The sequence below is a fragment of the Alosa sapidissima genome, chromosome 15, assembly GCF_018492685.1.
Source record: "Alosa sapidissima isolate fAloSap1 chromosome 15, fAloSap1.pri, whole genome shotgun sequence".
NCBI lineage: Eukaryota > Metazoa > Chordata > Actinopteri > Clupeiformes > Clupeidae > Alosa > Alosa sapidissima.
Window position 1 is genome coordinate 1403490 of NC_055971.1, and position 21995 is coordinate 1425484.

General features: G+C 38.4%; 1 protein-coding gene across 8 annotated transcripts in view; it reads left to right on the plus strand.

Moving 5' to 3' along the window:
• The window catches only part of exoc3l2b (exocyst complex component 3-like 2b), a 163646-nt gene that overhangs the window by 126056 nt on the left and 15595 nt on the right, over positions 1-21995 (plus strand). For all 8 annotated transcript variants that reach the window (XM_042063814.1, XM_042063815.1, XM_042063813.1 and 5 more), the window contains 2 exons: positions 2747-2869; positions 3039-3194. In XM_042063814.1, the coding sequence (XP_041919748.1) occupies positions 2747-2869; positions 3039-3194 (279 nt within the window). The remainder of the gene's footprint in view (positions 1-2746; positions 2870-3038; positions 3195-21995) is intronic.

Sequence of the window (21995 nt, forward strand, 5' to 3'; positions counted from 1 at the left end):
TTGGGCGCGCCTGTTTTATACTGAAATTTGTGAAATCCATAAGCTATCTATAACTGTTATTGTAGGTCCATTTTTATTATATTTATATTACAGAAGTCTCTCGTTAGCAGGTTCTTGTAGGCTACTTCAGCCTCTAATCTAGAACCGACATCAGAGATCATGTCGTGAAAATGTGATGCCTAACGCTAAATAAGAAATTACTGCTATGTAGGCTAATGTACCTATGTCATTATTCTGTGGCTAACAGCAACACTCGTAGTCGCAAAGTTGCAAAGTGACGCATGTGCGCAACTCACATTCGGTAGCGACTCACATCGGGGAGCAACAATGGGTAGATTAACTAGATCAGCAACAGCGCCATCTATCCATAGACCGTAATTCACCCAATGGCTGGAGTTCTACGGGTTAAATGCAGTTATTTACTCAATCCCAAAGAAAATACATGGCCATATCTGTTTAACCTGGCACCATCAGCACAGCCTCTGAAACAACAATCACAAATCCCACAAACTGTATAAAATGTGGTACAAAATAAGCAAACACAACATGCTTGGACCAAGTTAATTGTTGTTTTGCAGCCTATTTAATTATTGCGCTGTCTCTGATGGAACTCCCATTCCCAATTTCTTCCACTTACTGTACCAACTTGTGAGTTATACCTCTACCCTACTGTATTCAGGCTAGATAATATGGATTATATCCAACTATTATAGTATGTTAACAATTACCACCAACATGGTTGTGTGGCAATAAAGTATATCTATCCATCTATCTATCTATCTATCTATCTATCTATATGATATTGCTTGATAGATAGCTTCTGAAAAAGACTTAATTACAGTGCATGAAAATGCACTGTACTGTTCTTCCTAGGCAACTTCAACAACTTCTTCTTATTACAGTGCATGAAAATGCACTGTACTGTTCTTCCTAGGCAACAACTTCTTATTATTATTATTCCGCTTACCACTTTTTCCGTACGCTATTTCTCTTGAACAGTTTAACTTAGAAACTTCATTCAAACTTTGTAACGTAGGTATTCAAACAGACAAAGCTGCTATGTCTTTTCAACTTTGAAACTTTTATACTTTTTAAACTATTAAAGAAAAACTTTTTAAAAATCCCCATAGACTTAACATTGCCGATTGTGACATCATAATACGGGCGTTAAGCAATTAGAATCCTATGGCAGGTGTTCAGGCCACCTGGATCAACTGCCAGTCTCAGGCTTTAAGCATACAAACTGGCCCTATTAAGACTACACATCCTGTTCAACTGCTTCCTCTGCCAAAAACTGTTTCAAAATAAAAGTCCTCACTACAACATTTCACTGTTAAACAATTTAACCCTTTAAACTACTGAACTTTTTAACTGTTCAGCCATTGTAACTGTTACTTGTCATCAACTATGACTCCTTCCTACCCACTGTAGCTAGTTAGCATAGTTAGCATTGTTAGCAAAACTGCTAAAAATGATTAGCTAAGTAACATGGTTAGCATAGTTATCATGTTAGCATTGTTAACATGCTAGTTAGCATAGTTATCATAACTACTAAAAATGATTAGCTAGGTTAGCTAAATCACATGGTTAGCATAGTTAGCATGTTAGCATGCTAGTTAGCATAGTTAGCATAACTACTAAAATGATTAGCTAGGTTAGCTAAGTCACATGGTTAATATAGTTAACATGTTAGCATTGTTAGCATGCTAGTTAGCATAACTACTAAAAATGATTAGCTAGGTTAGCTAAATCACATGGTTAGCATAGTTAGCATGCTAGTTAGCATAGTTAGCATAACTACTAAAATGATTAGCTAGGTTAGCTAAGTCACATGGTTAGTATAATTAGCATGTTAGCATGTTAGTTAGCATAGTTAGCATAACTACTAAAAATGATAAGCTAGGTTAGCTAAGTCACATGGTTAACATAGTTAGCATGTTAGCATTATTAACATAGTTAGCATGTTTAGCAAAACTGCTAGAAAATTTTAGCTAAGTTAGCTAAGTAGCATGGTTAGCATAGTTAGCATTGCTAGCACTGCTATAAAACATTAGCTAAGTAGCATGGTCAGCATAGTTAAAAATCTTAGCATAACTGCTAGCAAACATTAGAGCCATTCCAACTTTCAGTTATCGTCAAATATCTACTTATACACAGCCATAAAACTATTTGAATATCAACATTCATTAAACTGCTAGAAAACATTAGCTAAGTTAGCTAAGTAGCATGGTTAGCATGTTAGCATTGCTAGCACTGCTATAAAACATTAACTAAGTAGCATGGTTAGCATAGTTAAAAATCTTAGCATAACTGCTAGCAAACTATAGAGCCATTCCAACTTTCGTCAAATTATCGTCAAATATCTACCTATACACATTCATTAAACTTCCAGTCTGTCAACAACTTTTAAACTATTTACCTTCAACTTTTAAACGGTCTACTTTTAAACTATCTATTAAACTAGCTGTCTATCAACAACTTTTAAACTATCTACTGGCTATCAACAACTTTTAAACTATCTACATTCAGCTTTTAAACAGTCTACTTTTAAAAAATAAAATCAACTTTTATTAAGCTATGCAGCCACCATGTCTATCCTAGCATCACCGTAGTAACCATCTCTGTATTAACTATTTTAACTATTCTAGTTTGTTTTTATTATCTCCTCCTAACACACATGCTCAATATGGTACTTCAATAAATTCAGTTTCCAATTCTTTTTCTTTTTCTCTGTCACCATCTGAAGCCTTTCTTCGACAAACTGGTGAAAAGGAAGTGGCTGAATAATCCAAGTGTGTTTGAGCCAATAGAGACGAGTATCAGAGAGCACTTCAGGGGCTTCAGCAGGATGGCCAGTCCACCTTACCAGGCACTGTGCTCACCGTTATTCATCATATTTCATATTTACACTACACACACTGCAGTCATAAATTTCACCACCATTTCATTTACATTTTTAAAGATTAATATATTTAATTCATATTTATTAATATTTTTAAACTGTACCTTCAATGTCTGTGTTTATGGACTTGCTGTAGCTCCTTGTGGGTGATGTGCACAGGCAAGTGATGGTAGAGTATCTTCGTGCTCTAATGCGTGGAAGGATCATCTGCACATCACAGAAGATGAGACATAAAATGGCAGGTCGACTGCATGATGAAGGAAAACAACTTAAAATGGTCTTCGAAGATCTGGTTAGTAAACTTGTCTACTGGCAAAATAGATCTACACATTTCAACATATAATTGTGTCAAGAACTGGGTCAAAAAGCAGGGCTACATAGACCCTCAAAAAGTTGTATTGTTATTAATTCATGCGCCTATACAGAATTTTTCTCACGGAAATAGGGGAAACAAATTAACCTTCACATATCACCATGAAAATTACTGAGTTGATTACTTACATCAAGACAAACAAAAAATGTATTATGAGATTTTTGAAATTGTTTGTTAACATGGGCAAAATAGAGGGCAATGTATTGTGCATGGCATAGAGGAAGATGGGAAATGTCTTAAATGGTGTTATATCTCCTCTAGAGGGTATATGCTTATAGAAAATATATGGTTTATGGTGTTTAAATTGTTTTCCCTGGACAGTATAGGCCAAAATGTATCCACTTTACACTAGATTCGCCTTTACAGAATAGAGGGCAATGTATTGTGCATGGCATAGAGGAAGATTAGAAATGTCTTAAATGGTGTTATATCTCCTCTGGAGGGTATATGCGTTCAGAAAATATATAGTTTAGGGTGTTTAATTTGTTTCCCTTAATAGTGCAGGCCAAAATGTATCAGCTGTTCACTTGATTCGCCTATACAGAATAGAGGAGTATGTGTTATGCATGGTATGGAGGAAGTTGGGACATAAGTTGATTGATGCTATATTTCATGTACAGTGCATATACTTTTAGAATATGTATAGTTTTGACTGTTCTTTGACTTTGGTAAACCATGACCCATGCATAGGCATGCATTGTTAATTATTAATCTTAAACTATATTTATTAGTATAGCATTTTTGCCAGATGTCACAACAATAGTCACTTGGAGGCTAACTGCAGTTATCCCATCTGCACCCTTCTGTCGAATTACCATCTTCAACTTTGCCTTCACAATTTTCCTGCATTCACTAACATAAACATACTGTGCTGTCCGATTATTGTTTTAGACAAAAATTGTGCAAAGTAAAGGGGCATCATACAGGCCCCTCTGATTGGACAGACAGTATATCAGTCAACCCCTGAGCAAGAGGTCAATTACTATAAGACTTGCAAAATGATGGACTGATACTTTAGTGTGATATACTGTATGTTTCAGTGACCTCTAAATCAGATTACGTAACACCATTAACACCAAAACCACTTTCCTAGGCTGAATAATGCTTAACTATGTGTTTGTACAGATTACACATTGTGGAACACTTACATGCAAAAACACACTTGGCTCTATTTAAAGATTCAACAACCATTTCCATTGATTCAAAGGGCCACAATGTAAAAATAGACACCAATTTTGCAACAAACCAGTCTTAAATAAGCCAAAGTGATTCACTCTTTGAAAATAAAAGAATGTTCCTCAACAATGCAAGATTCTAAAATTCCATGTAAAGTTAGATGGGGTCAGATATTCTTTAGAATGTGTATTCTACAACATTCTAATTACAGTTTTGTCAGTATTTGCTGAAGAATAATGCATAATAAAACAACCCTCATTTTAACATATTTCCACCAACTGGATTTTCATGATCTTTTACTATGGTGTAAAGATCACCAATTGAAATATAAAAATGTGAAAATAAATTCTGTTGCGATTAGTTTTGGGTCAGACCTTTGCCTGGACTATTAGCTCCGTTGTGGTATTTATTCAAATTAACTATACGTAATTACATTATGCCCTGTTTGCCCATGTTAACAAACAATTTCAAAAAACTTATAATACATTTTTTGTTTGTCTTGATGTAAGTAATCCACTCAGTAATTTTCATGGTGATAGGTGAAGGTTAATTTTTTTCCCCTATTCACGTGAGAAAAATACTGAATAGGCGCATGAATAGGGTATATTTGGGTCTTTTTCTAAACTTTCCCCTATCGGGATTCTTCGGAGCTTTTTTTCCCTTACTCAGGACATATTGAGGATTCAAAATCAGTTAAGTTTGCTTGTGTTGCAATTTGTTCAACCTTGACCCCTATTTTGGCTTAAAATGACTGGACTATTACCCAAAGTTGTCAAATGACCTCATTACCCATACATCTACTGCAACTTAAGCACGTGACAACTCGCACTCGGTCGTTTGTTTTACAGTTTTTACTCTTTTGTTTTTGAGTATAGCCTTATGTTTGATGAAGGGATTTCCTTAATGTTAAATAATAATTTGGCCCTTGCTAAAACGATGCACAAATTATTAGCCAATTATTTTGTTAATATTCACTCAGTCTTGTGGCATTATAGGTTTCTGCATTAGGTCTACCGTTGGAACAAAATAAACCCAAAGAGTTCATTGATATGTAGGCCTATTTTATTCTTGAAGGCTATATGAGAAAAGGCCAAGAGTGTCTTAAGCACTGTTTTATTTTATTTCGGTATTGTCTTACCTCAACAAGGCTACAGCTCCATGAAAACAATCAGATATAACTCTATAAAGTCTATAAAAAAATATGTTGTATTTGGCTGCTGTGTTTGACTGAAATGTAGACTATTCTTTTTTCATTTCAATACAGTATATGAAACAAACCTCAGTTTAGATAATCATATTCACACATTTCTTTGCCTAATTGACAACCATGACCATGATAACTGATAATATAAAATGAATGTGCACCTTGAGCAAATGATAAAAAATCTTTCAGAATGCTTTCCATTCTTGAACTGCATCGAATTACATCGAATCGCATCGCATCGAATCGTACTGAATCGTTTTTTTATGAACATGTATCTTTTCTTGTATCGAATCGTGCCCATGTATCTAGATGCGAATCGTATCGTCTTTTACATGAGAGATTCACACCCCTACCAAATATGCATTGTGGGCATGTGAATATCATCATTACCATAATAATTAACAACCTGTGAGGTTTGACCAATGCCAATCAATCCATGATTTATCACATATTTAACACATAATTTATGTGGCGTTGTTTGTAAATTCATCATATCAATTACATCAAAAAAAGCTTTGCATTTTAGAATCAATGACATCTTGGCATCATACAACTTTGACATAAATTGGATCAATCGTCTAGGAAAAGTGCATAAAAATTGATCATGTCCACAACGCACAAAATCTCAATTACCTCACTTCCTGTGGTTGTGGCTTATGCCATGTATACAAACATTGTTTGTTTTGGGGAGGTACACCTACCAAATTTGGTGTCTGTAGGTGAAACTATATGCTAACCACAAGTCACAGTACATAGGGGGGCGCCAGAGAGTCTCTTGGCCACATCCCCGGTCAAGCCTTTGTTTCTGAGTATTTATTGAGACTCCTGATGTGTGTGACAAATTTCATGAATTTTCAGAGGCAACATATTTAAATGAAACTTATCGCCATTTCAACATATTACAACATGTGAAAAATATCTTTGCACTATAACATCAGCAACATCTTGACATCATGTATACCACATTTAACATGAATCGAATGAACCCCATACATGAAATGTGTCGGAACACAATCTCTAAACTCGATGTTACCTAAATGTCCCAGGTAATGTGTATTCTGTGTAATCCGGTGTCCTGATGAGGTTGTTTTTTGCCAATTGTTTTACAGACGTTCTGAAGTCGAACAAGCGAAATCAAAAGCAGATTACACCCTATTATTTTCAAATATTTCATTGCGATGTGAACTTTAAGTTCAAGTTTATTTATATAGCACATTATCATACAAAATGTCATTCAATGTGCTTAAAAGAAACAAAAACAAAAGATTAACAGCAATAAAAATAGTAATAAATACAATAAAATAATAAAAGAGCTCAAGGGGGAAATAAGACTGAATGAATAGGAGGTAAAATATAAATAAATAAATAAAAATAAACCTAAAAACTAATCAATAAATGCAGAATGAAAAAGTTCAGGTTTTAGTTTCTTTTTAAAACATTCTAGTGTTGGGGAAAATCTAATATCTATTGGAAGCTGATTCCAGCGCTGTGTGGCATAATAGCTAAATGCCATTTCTCCTTGTTTGGTTTTAACCCTGGGGACTATTAATTGACAGGTTCCAGTACATCTATACTCCATACTAGGTGTATATTGGGGAAGCATTTCAGAAAAATATTTGGGGCCAAGTCCATTCAGTGACTTATATACTAGGAGTAGAACCTTGAAATCAATTCTGAAATTAACTGGGAGCCAATGTAAAGATTTAAGAATGGGTGTAATATGATCTCTCTTTTTAGTCTTGGTTAACAGTCTAGCAGCAGCGTTTTGAATTAATTGAATCTGTCTAATGGACTTCTTGGGCATAGTTAGGAGACTATTACAATAATCTACCCTACAGGATATGAAAGCATGAATAAGCTTTTCTAAATCCTGTCTAGAAACAAAATCTCTGATCTTAGCTATGTTTCTGAGATGCCAGAATGCTGATTTAGTTATGCTTTTGATGTGATCACAGTGTTTCCCACAGAATTGGATTCAATTTGTGGCGGTAGCTGACTTGGACAACGGGGGGGGGGTTTAAGATCGTCTTGGTAGTGTATAGGTCTAATTGAGTGCCTGTCATTTTAAGACGTTTGAGGGAACCCTTGCAATTGTAACACAGTTGAAAGGCTGCTGATGTGTGGATGCAATTTATAACGTTTTCTACATACAGTAGTTAAAATAAAGGTTCACGTACTTCTCCTTGGGACAAGCACTTTTGAATTTTGGAAAACACTTTTCCATTTACATCGGAATTTTGCCAATAGTCAATAAAATGAGCCCTTCAACGAAATTGACAAGCAGCTGTAAGTAGACTAAGCATGCTAAATTCGACATCCAAACAGTATTCTAACGTTAGCTTTGAGATACTGCTTGATTTCATAACTTAACTTAGTTTAGTCTCTGCAATGTAGCCTACTATGTTGTGATAAGACCTTAGCAGAGTTCACTTCAATACAGCAGTTTTGAACAAATTTGCGCAGCATGGTCACAATGCTAAGCCAATTTAATAGCAATTTAGCCAGACGTCTTCTATGCAATGCTTCTATGTGGCAACAACAATCCTTCAACAATCGTGAATATTTTGTTAAATGCACATGCAGAGGAGTGGCAGCGGGCAACGAGAGAGAGCGGGGCAGGGCAAGGAAAGGCTGCGTGCGTAAAAAAGCAGCTGAATGGCAATGCAAGGATTTGACCTTATACTTAATTTAAATTAAATTAAATTAAATTAAACATAGAATATTAATCTGTGGCGGCCGATTTTTATTTCGTGGCGCCCCGCCACAGATTAGTCAATGTATAGGAAACACTGGATCATTCATAGTCAGGTCTCCATCTAAGATGACTCCCAAGTTTCTTACATGAGTCCTAGTTGTAAGTGCTTTAGATTCTAAGCACCTATTTGTGCTCTATCCTCTTTGTTACCAAATAAAATAATCTCACTTTTGCTCTGATTAAGTTGTAAAAAATGCTGCTGCATCCACGTATTTACTTTTTCAAGGCAAAGACATAAGGAGTCAATAGGACTCAATTTGTTTGGTGACAATGCAAGGTAGATCTGCGTGTCGTCTGCATAGCTATGATATGCAATCTTGTACTCTTGAAATATTTCACCAAGGGGGAGCATACAAGTTAAATAAGAGTGGCCCAAGAATGGATCCCTGTGGCACCCCGTATGGCATAGTATTTACAAGTGCAGTTTCGGTACTGTGGTGTTGCCGAAAGCCTGATTGTAGTTGATCATAGATGCCATTTGTATTTAAATAGTTATTGACTTCACACATTTGTATTGATTTTTAGCCAATTAACATGCATCGTTACATCCCTAATGTATATTCATATGTGTAAACCTTTCTATATCATTTGCAACTGTTATTTTTGTACATATCACTACATCCACTGTGTACTATTAGATTGAATGAATAAAAGAATGAATGTATGTGTGACTGTGTGAAAGTCTGTTGTATGTATGCGGTGGTATAGTCTAGTTAGCTCAGTGTTGAGAAATAACAGAGTATGCAACAGGATCACATATTTAAGGGATTATATTTTGGCTTGTTATTTAGGCCAAGACTTCAAATCAAATTAAAATATTCTTTAAATCAAACCATGTAGCCTTTGTGTCTTTCAGGTGGTTCCTTTCTTCCCCCCTCCCTGTTCATATTGATAGCTTAAATGGAAAACAAATCAGGCAGCATCTTTTAAGCCAGTATAGGTTATAATTTCTTGACCGTGTTCTGCAGAAAATGCATAGGCAATAACTAGGGCTGTAACGATATGTGATTCAAAGCCGAAATCGCGACACTCATATCCATGAACCTGTGTTGTTTCACGCAGTGCTACACACACATCTCCCGCTTTACTTCCTGGTAGCCTACGTTTTCCAAAATTAAAGAAATAACTAGACTGCATTTCCGGCGGGAACTGCGAAAGTGTGCTTGCCCTGGTCCGGTCACCAATGTGAGCAGACAGTGGCATACGCTATGCTGAACCTGGCTTGATCCAAGCATTCCAACAGTGCCTTTCAGTGTTGGAGCAGTGGCAATACCTCTAAAGCTCTAGGAGAGGGCTATTCAACTATTGGCTTGCGGGGTGAATGCGGTTCGTTGGATTTTACCTGTGGCCTGCCTTCGAATTTAGCTTCTATGACTAAGATCAAATCAATACAATAAAACAACAGCAGTGATTGGCTGCAAAAATAAATAATGTCACTAGAAATGCACCGATATGGAATTTTAGGGCCGATAATGATAACCGATATTTATTGGTTTGTTATTGGTTGAATGCCTCAATAGTACGGCAGTCAACAACATAACAGTAGCCTAGCCCTACAGTATGTGTGGCTCCTTTAAGTGAACCTGACGTCAGTGAAGTGCGAGTGAGTGGCTAGAGAGTTTGAATCGTTTTCATTTAGGACTAAACGCTCATAAACGGCTCAGCTTGGAATAAGCTACAGTATAGCGACCAAATCAGTGTTTGTGAGGGAAACTTAGGTTTAGTTTCAACTGCGGGTAACTGAATAAAACTCCTCAGACTGTATCTTAGGCTCATGTCCGTCTACTCTGTTGCGCACAACCTGCTGCAGCAGAAATGAAAGGAGTTACCCCGAAGGTTTTATTAACTAATTATGATGACCTGTCTGGAACTTAAGCACGAATGGTTAGCAAATTTCTAGGTAATAATACAAAACCCAAGCTAAAGTAATGCAAATATAATACTAAAACACAACTTAGAACTAGGCCTACTTATGTACTCGTTCCACTAACGAGATCATTCACGAGAGGATTTTGAGATGCACAGATTCCCAAATGAACGCATATCCACAGATTTTGTTAGAGTGGTGAAATACATTCACACCGCTGACATTATATTGAGGAAAAAGTATAGCCAACCAAGCTCAAGTAGCTCAGTGTAGCCAGACGGACCTTACGTAGGCCTAAATTAGGACTTAAAATATCGGCGCAAATTATCGGCCAGAATTCTGTCATCAGACCGATTATAATATTTTCATTTTTTCACTTATAAGCTAATAATATATCGGCCGCCGATATATCGTGCATCCCTAAATGTCACGCGTCTTGCACCTCTCAAACTGGGCTATCAGGTAACCTAGAGAAGAATTGAAATTATGAAATATGACCAAGGCATTAAAATGCTGCTTGTTTGTCAGGATACTTTTTCACTGAATTATTATTATATTAAAAATATGAGCTATGAGTGTGAATGTTATATATTCCATCCCCTAATTCTGTTTTACTGGTTTATTTGACAAATAATCTATATGGATTTGCTCTATAAAGACCTTATGTCTGTTTGGGATTGTTTTGTGAGCCTGGGGTTGTTTTGAGAGCCTATTGATGTAGCCTATCTCAGATGTATCTCAGAATAAAGGAATACTTCATATTACTCTAAACCACCGTCTGTAAATCAACTGTATACTACTGTCTACATTGCACTATATTTCTTGACCTGTCTCTGTATATTTCATCACCTTCCTATACTTTGCCTCACATTGCAACACAGCTCAGATCTTTGGTTGCTATGAAGGCCAATCGTTCTAAATGGATGGTTGCTATTGCCAAAGGCCAGTTCTATCTCTGCCATTGTCATGCGGGCATATCGTAGAATTCTGATTAACCTTATCTTATTTGAAACATCTCTATTTTACTTAGACCACTTCCATACAGTGCGTCCCATTAAGAAGTGGCCACTTCATTCGCGCTTACCGTGATTCACACAGCAGCATTATTAAATGAATCTGTCACCATATGCCTACGTTTGCAAAGAAAACATTTTAATTTGATTCACATGAAACGTTACATTTAATGTACATGTTGACAATGAGTAGGCTAGTTTTGGTTGTTGGTGGGGTTATTGCATCCCTTAGTTATGTCTACAATGCAAGTTCCCTCGCGATTGGAAGCTCCTGTAGACAATAGTAGACGCATTTCAAAACATCGCGTTAGGAGTCCTCGCCACTTCTTTTAAGCTGTCACAGACTTAGGTGCTACTTTTAGGGCTAAAGAGCTAAATAGCAGTCCTAAAGTTACAAGTGACGAAGTTATGAGTGCAAGCATCTCATATCAAATGACCATGGCATTACGCTAAATAACATAAATCCCAATTAGCAACATACATCTCCTCCCTATAGCTAGCCACACAAGAAATTAATGATACTAAATCTCTGCTTAGCATGCTTCTCCGCTTAGCATTCTAATAACAGAAGGGGCACATTTATGTTGAGCACTACAACATGACTCATTATGTCTGTAACTCTATAAAACACTTACTTTCATAAAGGACGCACACCATCCAGCACATACACATGGAAACCGATATTTTAGGTAGGCTACTTGGCCACGAACTCAAAACGTGTCTCTCTGAAGCTCTGTTCTAGAATCTTTGCTCTGAAGGCTGCGTTGCTAGGCAACATCAAATAAATTAAATGAGAGTCTTTTCAAGGTATTAAAAGTGTACATGTGATTACGAATGGATGTGTGTGGTTTGCAATTAGAATAAACAAGAAATAACATTTCCAATAATTTCCCATTATAAATTACATAATATTTGCACCTTCCTTAGGGACTGTACGATATTTAGGGGGTGCCGGTCGTCAGGGGGGGAGGGCCTAAGAGAATTTTTTAAGCCTTAGGGGAAGGCCCAGGAGAATTTTTTTGGCCTGGGGGGAGGGCCGAGGAAAATTATTTTTCCTGATCCATGATATTTTTTTCCCCTGATCAATGATCCGTTTTCGATATTTTAAAAGGTTTGTAGGCCAAAACATGATTCACGTCTCTTTGACAGAGTGGGCGAGTCCAAAAAGTCGCAACCCTACCTGAATCTCCCACAACTCCCCTCGTAAGCTTGCAGGTCACCCGCGGTTATGAGTCATAAACCAAATATTTTAATGATATTCGGGTCATTTGCAGGCGGGTCAGTTAAAATTAATTAAATATATATTTTCTACAAATAGGCCTACTTAAAATATCACGAGAAGGCTAGCATCAATACAGTAAGTCAACAGTAAAGAAGCTGAAGACGCGAGTTAAAATAATAAAGACACCCCTTCAGGAAAAGCGATATAGGCTATGGGAAATATTGGGAAAAGTTCTTAAAGAAGATGACAGTAGTACAAGTTATGGTCTATGTAGGCCTACTTCTTGCGAAGCCATTTAAAAGTATGACAGCCGAAACTGGCAGCCTGCAGGAATAAATCTTATGGCACAGGCTACACAGCCATATCTACCGGTATGTATAGGTTCGCTCATGCATAAAAGTTACCTTAGTTCATTGTGTTTGTGACTTTAAACAGTGGATGTGCTTTAGTAAAGCTTTGTGCTTCATTCAGCATTTTAAACCAGTTCTTACGCTAACGTTTTGACCAGCAATGTATCTCGCTTGCCTACCTTGCCTCCCCATTTCTATTTTCGAGTATGTCCATGGCCAAATCTTATCCTAGTGTTCTAATCCTTGGTGGTTGCGTGCGTGCTTGCGCTCTTATTCTCATTCTCTCTCCTGCGCAAACATTATGCCCTGCATGCCTGCGTGTAGTTCTACTGCATAAAGTTTTGCAAATAAATTAGTTTGTTTTACAGAAATGGACTACTGCATGCAGGCTATAACCAAAAGCACACATTTTGTAAATAAGCGGGTCGGATCGCGGGTCGGGTATAATTTTGTCCTAATTCATATTCGCGGTCCGAGTTGCGGTCGGGTTGATTAAAATATCGGGCGACCGCGGCCCGCTTGTGACCAAACCCGCTCAACACTGGTTTGTAGCCCTGTGTGTGTGTATGTGTGCTTATGACATTTGCTGGCCGTTTTAACCTTGTAAACGTCATATTTCGACCAGTTTTATTTGATTCACGTAGGGGGGAGGGCCTAGGAGAATTTTCACATAAAAAGCTCACATAATTCTAATGATGTCACCGTATGTATGTGAAATGTAATACAACGTTGCCACCTAGCGTTCAGATGTATTTAACATTAACGTGACATTTCTTGCTTGTATCGTCAACTCCATGCTTTGAGAAAAACAATCTTTTTATCATAGTTTCCTCTTCAGTGAGCGATTACCAGGTTGTTTTTGTAACGGAGATGGCTGTTTATTGTCCCTAGGTTTACAGAAACACCTATTCATATTCAGGGGCGCAGCTACCCATTTTTGAGGGATATGCATCAACAATATTGGCGCCCCCCCCCCCCCCCCCCCAAAAAACAATAATTTATATTATTACTGTGCATTAGTGTCTATTAAATATGTTTTTAAAGAAATGTTGCCAATTTGATGTTTAACTTGATGTTATACTTGATAAGTAGGCCTATTGATAAATGGTGCATTGCCACTTTAAGAGAGTCTAAACGGTTCTCATAACGTCCTTTTGCCAGTTATTGCTCACAATGGATAAGGCTGATAGGCACTCTAGCCATGTTTGTTTGCTCCACATTGACAACACAATATTAAGTTATTACAAGGAGCCTTCATTGTTAGGATATGGAAACATGTAATGAGTTGCTGCTAGCATGACATTTCTGTTTGCAGTTGGCCATTAAAAGTGCAGTATGAGCATGGTAGCCACCTAGCTATCTGAATGGAATAGGCTATGTTTCAATCGGCATTATGCTTAACAAACGCTAGTTAGTCTGTTAACATTCATATTTGCAAGCCTCCAAGTACAGACGTCATCACTTTAAATCCTACCTGTTGCCTTTCACCGTCCACTTATTTAACTGCTGTTGCATCCCTTGACATGCCATCTCCTTTTCCCTCTTTCTTTTTCTATTTTTAGTCGTCAACAGCTTTTTTTTGCTGTATCCATCTTTTTCCATAGACGGCAACTCACTACTCGTAGGCCTATCTGCTCACCCAGCGCTCACGGCGCCCCCACTCCCTCTTCTATGTCAAAATTCTATGATGGAATCTTATGAGATAGGGCGCATACTCTAGCCTGTTAGTCCTCTAAAATGTTATAGAACATTGAGAAAATGTTGAAATGATTCAGAAACGGACAGCAGTAGCTTCATATAGAAAATACCAAATATATTATTTATTTATTTTTACCATCGCTTTGGCGCCCCCATGGAGCTGCGCCCCAATGCTCCGCATATAGCGCATACCCACTTTTTGCGCCACTGTTCATATTAATACGTATGGAAATCAAGTTAACGCTGCCGACCACTGTCTATTACATGGCCCAGAATGCCTTGCATGTCTTTACAACAAAACAACCCAGTAAAACCTAATTTCCCATAAACATATGAATTTGCATACTTGTAACATTTTTAATAATACTCTCCCATCATGACATTTAACAATAAGGAAAAATTTAATTTGAATACCGTCAATGTGAAAACAACTGCCATTTCAGTTCGTAAGTCCATACTATCCCATGGCAGAGCAAGGATTTCATGAATGGGCAAGGCTGCCCATGGACATTGTGGCTGCCCAGAGACATTGTGCATACTTGAAAGGCATTGTGAATGAAGTACAACTGCAAATGTGAAAGGTGCTAGTTACCAAATACGGGTGGGTGGTTTGCCCAATGCTGGAAACTTTTGAAATGTTTTCTTTTTTTTTAGCTTATGCACCCTCACATTGGAGTCCCGAGTTCAAATACAAAATTTGGTATCTATATGTGACAGTGTTCATGAGATATGGACGACTTCCTGTTTCGGAGCTTCGCCGCCGATTTCGTTTGGCTGTGACGGGCAAACGCTTTCGAAACTCAAAAATCCTTCTGGTAACTTTTGTGAGGCTTGGTCCAAGGATGATGTACGTCAAGTTTCGTGGCGTTCGGACCAAATTTGTGACCTGTGAAAATTTAGTTTCGCTTTCTGTTCAATCCAATATGGCGGACGAACGACATGCCCACCTGACGTCATCTTCACGAGCAACTTACACTGGTACTGACCGGACGTTTTAAAGTTGGAACGGTGTCTCTGTCTCAAAGGGCCTAGGCGCTAGAGCTGACAAAAAATTAGGGAGACGGGAAAAATAATAAATATAACCGCAAGCGGTGATTTAACGGGGTCCGAGCAAAATGAACATGAGGTAGCATAGCTTTTTAGTTTACATATGTTTTGATTGCTTGGGCCCAATTGTTAAAAAAAACGTGATTGGATTTCGGTTATCAGATTTCAGTTACCGGGTTTCGGCTATCGGATTTCAAATCTTGAAAATTGTTGTTCAAAGGGAAACAAGGATCCTGAAATTGGATTAGATCACATAATTAGGCATGTCGCGATATTCAATAAATCAATTAATCGCATGATAATTAAAACTAGACTGCATTTCCGGCGGGAACTGCGAAAGTGTGCTTGCCCTGGTCCGGTCAGCAACGTGAGCAGACAGTGGCATACGCTATGCTGAACCTGGCTTGATCCAGGCATTGTAACGGTGCCTTTCAGTGTTGGAGCAGTGGCAATATCCCAAAAGCACTAGGAGAGGGCTATTCAACTATTGGCTTGCGGGTTGAATGTGATTCGTTGGATTTTACCTTTGGCCTGCCTTCGAATTTAGCTTCTATGACTGAGATCAAATCAATAAAATAAAATGACAGCAGTGATTGGCTGCAAAAATAAATAATGTCACGTGTCTTGCGCCTCTCAAACTGGGCTATCAGGTAACCTACAGAGGAATTGAAATTATGAAATATGACCAAGGCATTAAAAAGCTACTTGTTTGTCAGGATACTTTTTCACTGATTTATTTTAAAAAAATATGAGCTATGAGTGTGAATGTTATATATTCCATCCCACAAATTATGTTTTACTGGTTTATTTGACAAATAATCTATATGGATTTGCTCTATAAAGACCGTATGTCTGTTTGGGATTGTTTTGTGAGCCTGGGGTTGTTTTGAGAGCCTATTGATGTAGCCTATCTCAGAATAAAGGAATACTTCATATTACTCTAAACCACCGTCTGTAAATCAACTGTATACTACTGTCTACATTGCACTATATTTCTTGACCTGTCTCTGTATGTTTCATCACCTTTCTATACTTTGCCTCACATTGCAACACAGCTCAGATCTTTGGTTGCTATGAAGGCCAGTCGTTCTAAATGGATGGTTGCTATGGCCAAAGGCCAGTTCTATCTCTGCCGTTGTCAAGCGGGCATATCATAGAATTCTGATTAACCTTATCTTATTTAAAACATCTCTATTTTACTTATCCCACTTCCATACAGTGGGTCCCATTAAGAAGTGGCCACTTCATTCGCGCTTACCGTGATTCACACAGCAGCATTAATAAATTAATCTGTCACCATATTCCTATGCTTACGTTTGCAAAGAAAACATTTTAATTTGATCCACATGAAACGTTACATTTCATGTACATGTTGACAATGAGTAGGCTAGTTTTGGTTGTTGGTGGTGTTATTGCATCCCTTAGTTATGCCTACAATGCAAGTTCCCTCGCGATTGGAAGCTCCTGTAGACAATAGTAGACGCATTTCAAAACATCCCGTTAGGAGTCCTTGCCACTTCTTTTAAGCCGTCACAGACGTAGGTGCTACTTTTAGGGCTTAAGTGCTTCGTGAATTACTGTTAGTAAAAAAAAAAATAGCAGTCCTAAAGTTACACGTGACGAAGTTACGAGTGCAAGCATCTCATATCAAATGGCCATGGCATTACGCTAAACAACATAAATCCCAATTAGCAACATAGCACTACATCTCCTCCTCCCTATAGCTAGCCACACAAGAAATTAATGATACTAAATCTCTGCTTAGCATGCTTCTCCGCTTAGCATTCTAATAACAGAAGGGGCACATTTATGTTGACCACTACAACATGACTCATTATGTCTGTAACGTTAACTGTATAAAACACTTACTTTCATAAAGGACGCACACCATCCAGCACATGGAAACCGATATTTTAGGTTCTTGGCCACAAACTCAAAACGTGTCTCTCTGACGCCCTGTTCTAGAATCTTTGCTCTGAAGGCTGTGTTGCTAAGGCAACATCAAATAAACGAAATGATAGTCTTTCAGTATTAAATGTGTACGTGTGATTCCGAATGGATGTGTGTGGTTTGCAATTAGAATAAACAAGAAATAACATTTCCAATAATTTCCCATGATAAATTACATAATATTTGCACCTTCCTTACTTGGGAATCTCACACCGTATTTCAAGTAGGCTACACTAGTGAAATGTAATGCAACGTTGCCACCTAGCGTTCAGATAGTTCTAGGCTATTTAACATTAACGTGACATTGATTGTTTATTCTTTCGTCAACTCCATGCTTTTAGGAAAACAATCTTTTTATCATAGTACCCTCTTCAATGAGCGATTACCAGCTCGTTTTTGTAACAGAGATAGCTGTTTATTATCCCTAGGTTTACAGAAACACCTATTCATATTAATACGTAGCCTATGGAGTGCTGCCGACCACTGTTCATTACGGCCCAGAATGCCTTGCATGTCTTTACAACAAAACAACACAGTTAAACCTAAATGCCCGTAAACATATGCATTTGCATACTTGTAACATTTTTAATAATACTCTCCCATCATGATATTTAACAATAATGAAAAATTTAATTTGAATACCGTCAATGTGAAAACAACTCTATTATGTAAGCTATATATAGCTACTGTTCTCCTTGCTGTTTCAGTTCGTAAGTCCATACTATCCCATGGCAGAGCAAGGATTTCATGATTGGGCAAGGTTGCCCGGAGACATTGTGGCTGCCCAGAGACATTGAGCATACTTGGAAGGCATTGTGATAGAAGGTGAATGGTGCAAAGGTGAATGGTGAGAGTTACCAAATACCTGTGGGTGGTTTGCCAAATGATGGAAACTTTTGGAATATTTCTTTTTTTTTTTTAGCTTATGCACCCTCACACTGGAGTCCCCAGTTCATATACAAAATTTGGTATCGATATGTGACAGTGTTCCTGAGATATGGACGACTTCCTGTTTCGGAGCTTCGCCGCCGATTTCGTTTGGCTGTGACGGGCAAACGCTTTTGAAAATCAAAAATCCTTCCGGTAACTTTTGTGAGGCTTGGTCCAAGGATAATGTACGTCAAGTTTCGTGGCGTTCGGATCAAATTTGTGACCTGTGAAAATTTAGTTTCGCTTTCTGTTCAATCCAATATGGCGGACGAACGGCACGCCCACCTGATGTCATCTTCGCGACCAACTTACACCGGTACTGACCGGACGTTTTAAAGTTGGAACGGTGTCTCTGTCTCAAAGGGCCTAGGCGCTAGGGCTGACAAAAAATTAGGGAGACGGGAAAAATAATAATAATAAAACTTAAGAAGAACAATAAGTGTGCTGCTTTGCAAGCACACTTAATTAGCTCGATAATTTTTCTGGCCGCGATAAATGCCATTTGCATGCTTGTTTGTTTTCCTCGTCTAACCCTCTCTCTTTCTCGGGTCTTTAGAGTAACGATGAGTGAACCCTCATGTCAGTCACTTGTCAGTCGCATGGTGTGTGGGGAGGCGGGACTACTGGCGTAGCCTACCACAGAGTGCAGCTAAAGGGCCGCGTGAGAAGTATACCGGTAGGCACTAGGCAGAGAGAAACCTAGTTGCGAGTTCGAGTAGGCTACTCCTAATAAAGACAAAAAAGATGGAATTGGTTTCTAAAGGCCCGTACACACCAGATACGATACGAAATAACAGTGCGAAAAAATGCGAAAAATTCGTGTGCGAAATTTTCGCACTCAAAGTGTACACACCAAGTCCGATGCGATTATTTTAATATTTCGCATTCTATTTCGCACTCACGTCACGCAGGTTCACACAGCGACTTTCAGTAAGCAGGGAGAACTCATAAAATCATCAAGATTTGAAACAGATTATAGCCTTGATCATTCATGGAACCGTGTAGGCCTATTGGCTTGAGAGGTGCTGGGGAAATTAAAGCTTACGGCCATCCTTCCCATCCCTTGTCTATTCTACTTGTGCTATTGTGATAATTGTGCAGTCCAACACATGAGTTGGTTGGGCTCATTAGTGCACCCATACACCCACCCCACTACACAACACACACGCAATTCTAACGCTAGGCGGGAAGGGACATGATTAACGTTGGCAGTAGTTTAAGGAGGATACGCTTTTATAGAATTAAGCATTCTTCCTTGAGAAAAACTCTGAGTCCGGGTAAATAGACGGACGAGAGGTCAGCAGGGAATGACGAGCTGATTTTGTGCTGAGCTCAACTTTGCGCTCTGCCCCACGTTGAGCCCAGCCCCGATCTGCAAGCTGCAGCCAGGGGTGCCCGCATATTGGACTCGAGGTATGCCATTTGGGCGGACTGGTGTAGCCTAACAAGCTGTAGGGTAGGCAAGGCCTCATTTAACATGTTTACATGCCAAAATGCTATACGCCAACACGCTATAAAACGGCCATAGCCTATATCATGTAGGCCTACATCTCACGAAACCATTTCACACGCAGGATACATCAAAATGTATCTGCTAAGGAGCGGAGGCACAGAGACAGCCTGTAGAAATGAGCATGGGATAAAATCGCACTGCTGCAACAAGTGGTACAAATTGATCAGCTTGTATGACGATGATCCAACAAACAGCAAAAGCTAATAATGATAGCCTATCAGTCATTAGCTTACCTTTATAAGATCCACAGAAAGTTTTTCAGAGTTCCACATTGGGCTACTTCAGTTATGAAGCATAAAGCAAAGTTAACGCACCAGGAAATGTGAGGCAAAATTACGATAGTGGTAACCCTGGATATAATGCTGTTGTCAGCAGCATAGCCTATCATGACCTATTCTTAAAAATTCCATTTCCATGAATGCATGTGGTATTTTTTCATTGCAAATATGTGCAGTGAGAAGCCCTCTGTCTGTAGTGACATTTAATTATTTTTGGTTGAGTGAAAATGGGACGGTGGTAAGAAGTGGGGAAAGCTGTCTGTAAGGAGTTTGCACTACGTAAGAAGTTCGTCAGGAGTAGGCCTACTCTTGAACACCTGAGAGAGTCTACTGTAACGTAAACTCTCTGTAACTTTGGCATATAGGCCTATTAAGCATCGTGACTGAGCAGTAGGATCACCCAATCTATCAGCTTTTTTTCTGCTCGTCCTATTGTGACATCATGGGAACCCTGCAAAATCATTATTTGATTGGTCAACAGCTCTTTTTCGCATGCGAAATTTCGCATGAAATGAGACTGTTGCGAAAATGTTTTTAATCGCAACGAATTTCGTCCTCGGTGTGTACAGACTTATACGAATGCATGTGTTTAATAGGCTGCGTAATTTCGTGCGAATATTTTGTCCGAAAAATCGGACTCGGTGTGTATGGGCCTTAAGCCAAACGCGACAGCTGCAGTGTGGGAGCATTTCGGATTTAAACCGAATGGCCGTGGTGAACCACTGAACGTGTGCAAGTCGGTGTGTCGCATTTGGACACACCGACTCGTATACATGCCCTCAGTCGGTATGTATTGTTTACCAATACATATTTTCACATATGCCAGTACAAGGCATTATCCCACTGAGCCACTGTCAATCCTACATGTTGGCCAGTCACATTCACATGGTGAAAATGTGTATTGGTAAACACACAACAAGAAAAACTCCAAGCATACATTTGACAATAAAATGAAGGGCTTCCCTAAAACAGTACACCTGAAAACTTTTTGAAATTCTGGGGCAATTAGACATTTGTAGAGATGAACACTAATGGATGAAATATAAATATGATAGACGTAAGGATGAAGGAAAAATAGTAAACAAAGAAGTTCCCCTAAATGTAATAGAGAGTCCCGGCATTCTGATTCTTGGTAACTGATGAGTGTGAATGTTGATTGACTGATGTCATTCAGGTGCTGTTCAATGGGGTGAATCTTAAATGACAAATCCTAAAGCTCTAACAGGGATTTGAACACTCAACCTAAGAAACTCCAGTACAAGGCATTATCCCACTGAGCCAATAACAATCATACACATTGGGCTGTCACATTCACATGGTAAAAATGTGTGTTGGTAAACACACAAGAAAAACTCCAAGCATACATTTGACAATAAAATGAAGGGCTTTCCTGAAAGAGTACACCTGAAATCTTTTTGAAATTCTGGGGCAATTAGACATTTGTAGAGAAGAACACTAATGGATGAAATATAAATATGATAGACTTAATGATGAAGGAAAAATAGTAAACAAAGAAGTTCCCCTAAATGTGAGAGTGTCTCGGCATTCTGATCCTTGGCAACTAATGACTGTGTATGTTGATTGCCTGATGTCATTCAGGTGCAGTTCAATGGTGTGAATCTTCAATAACCAATAGTATTCGAGCTAGAGCCTAAAGCACTACCGGGGATTTGAACCCTCAATCTAACAAACACCAGCACTACGCATTACCCCACTG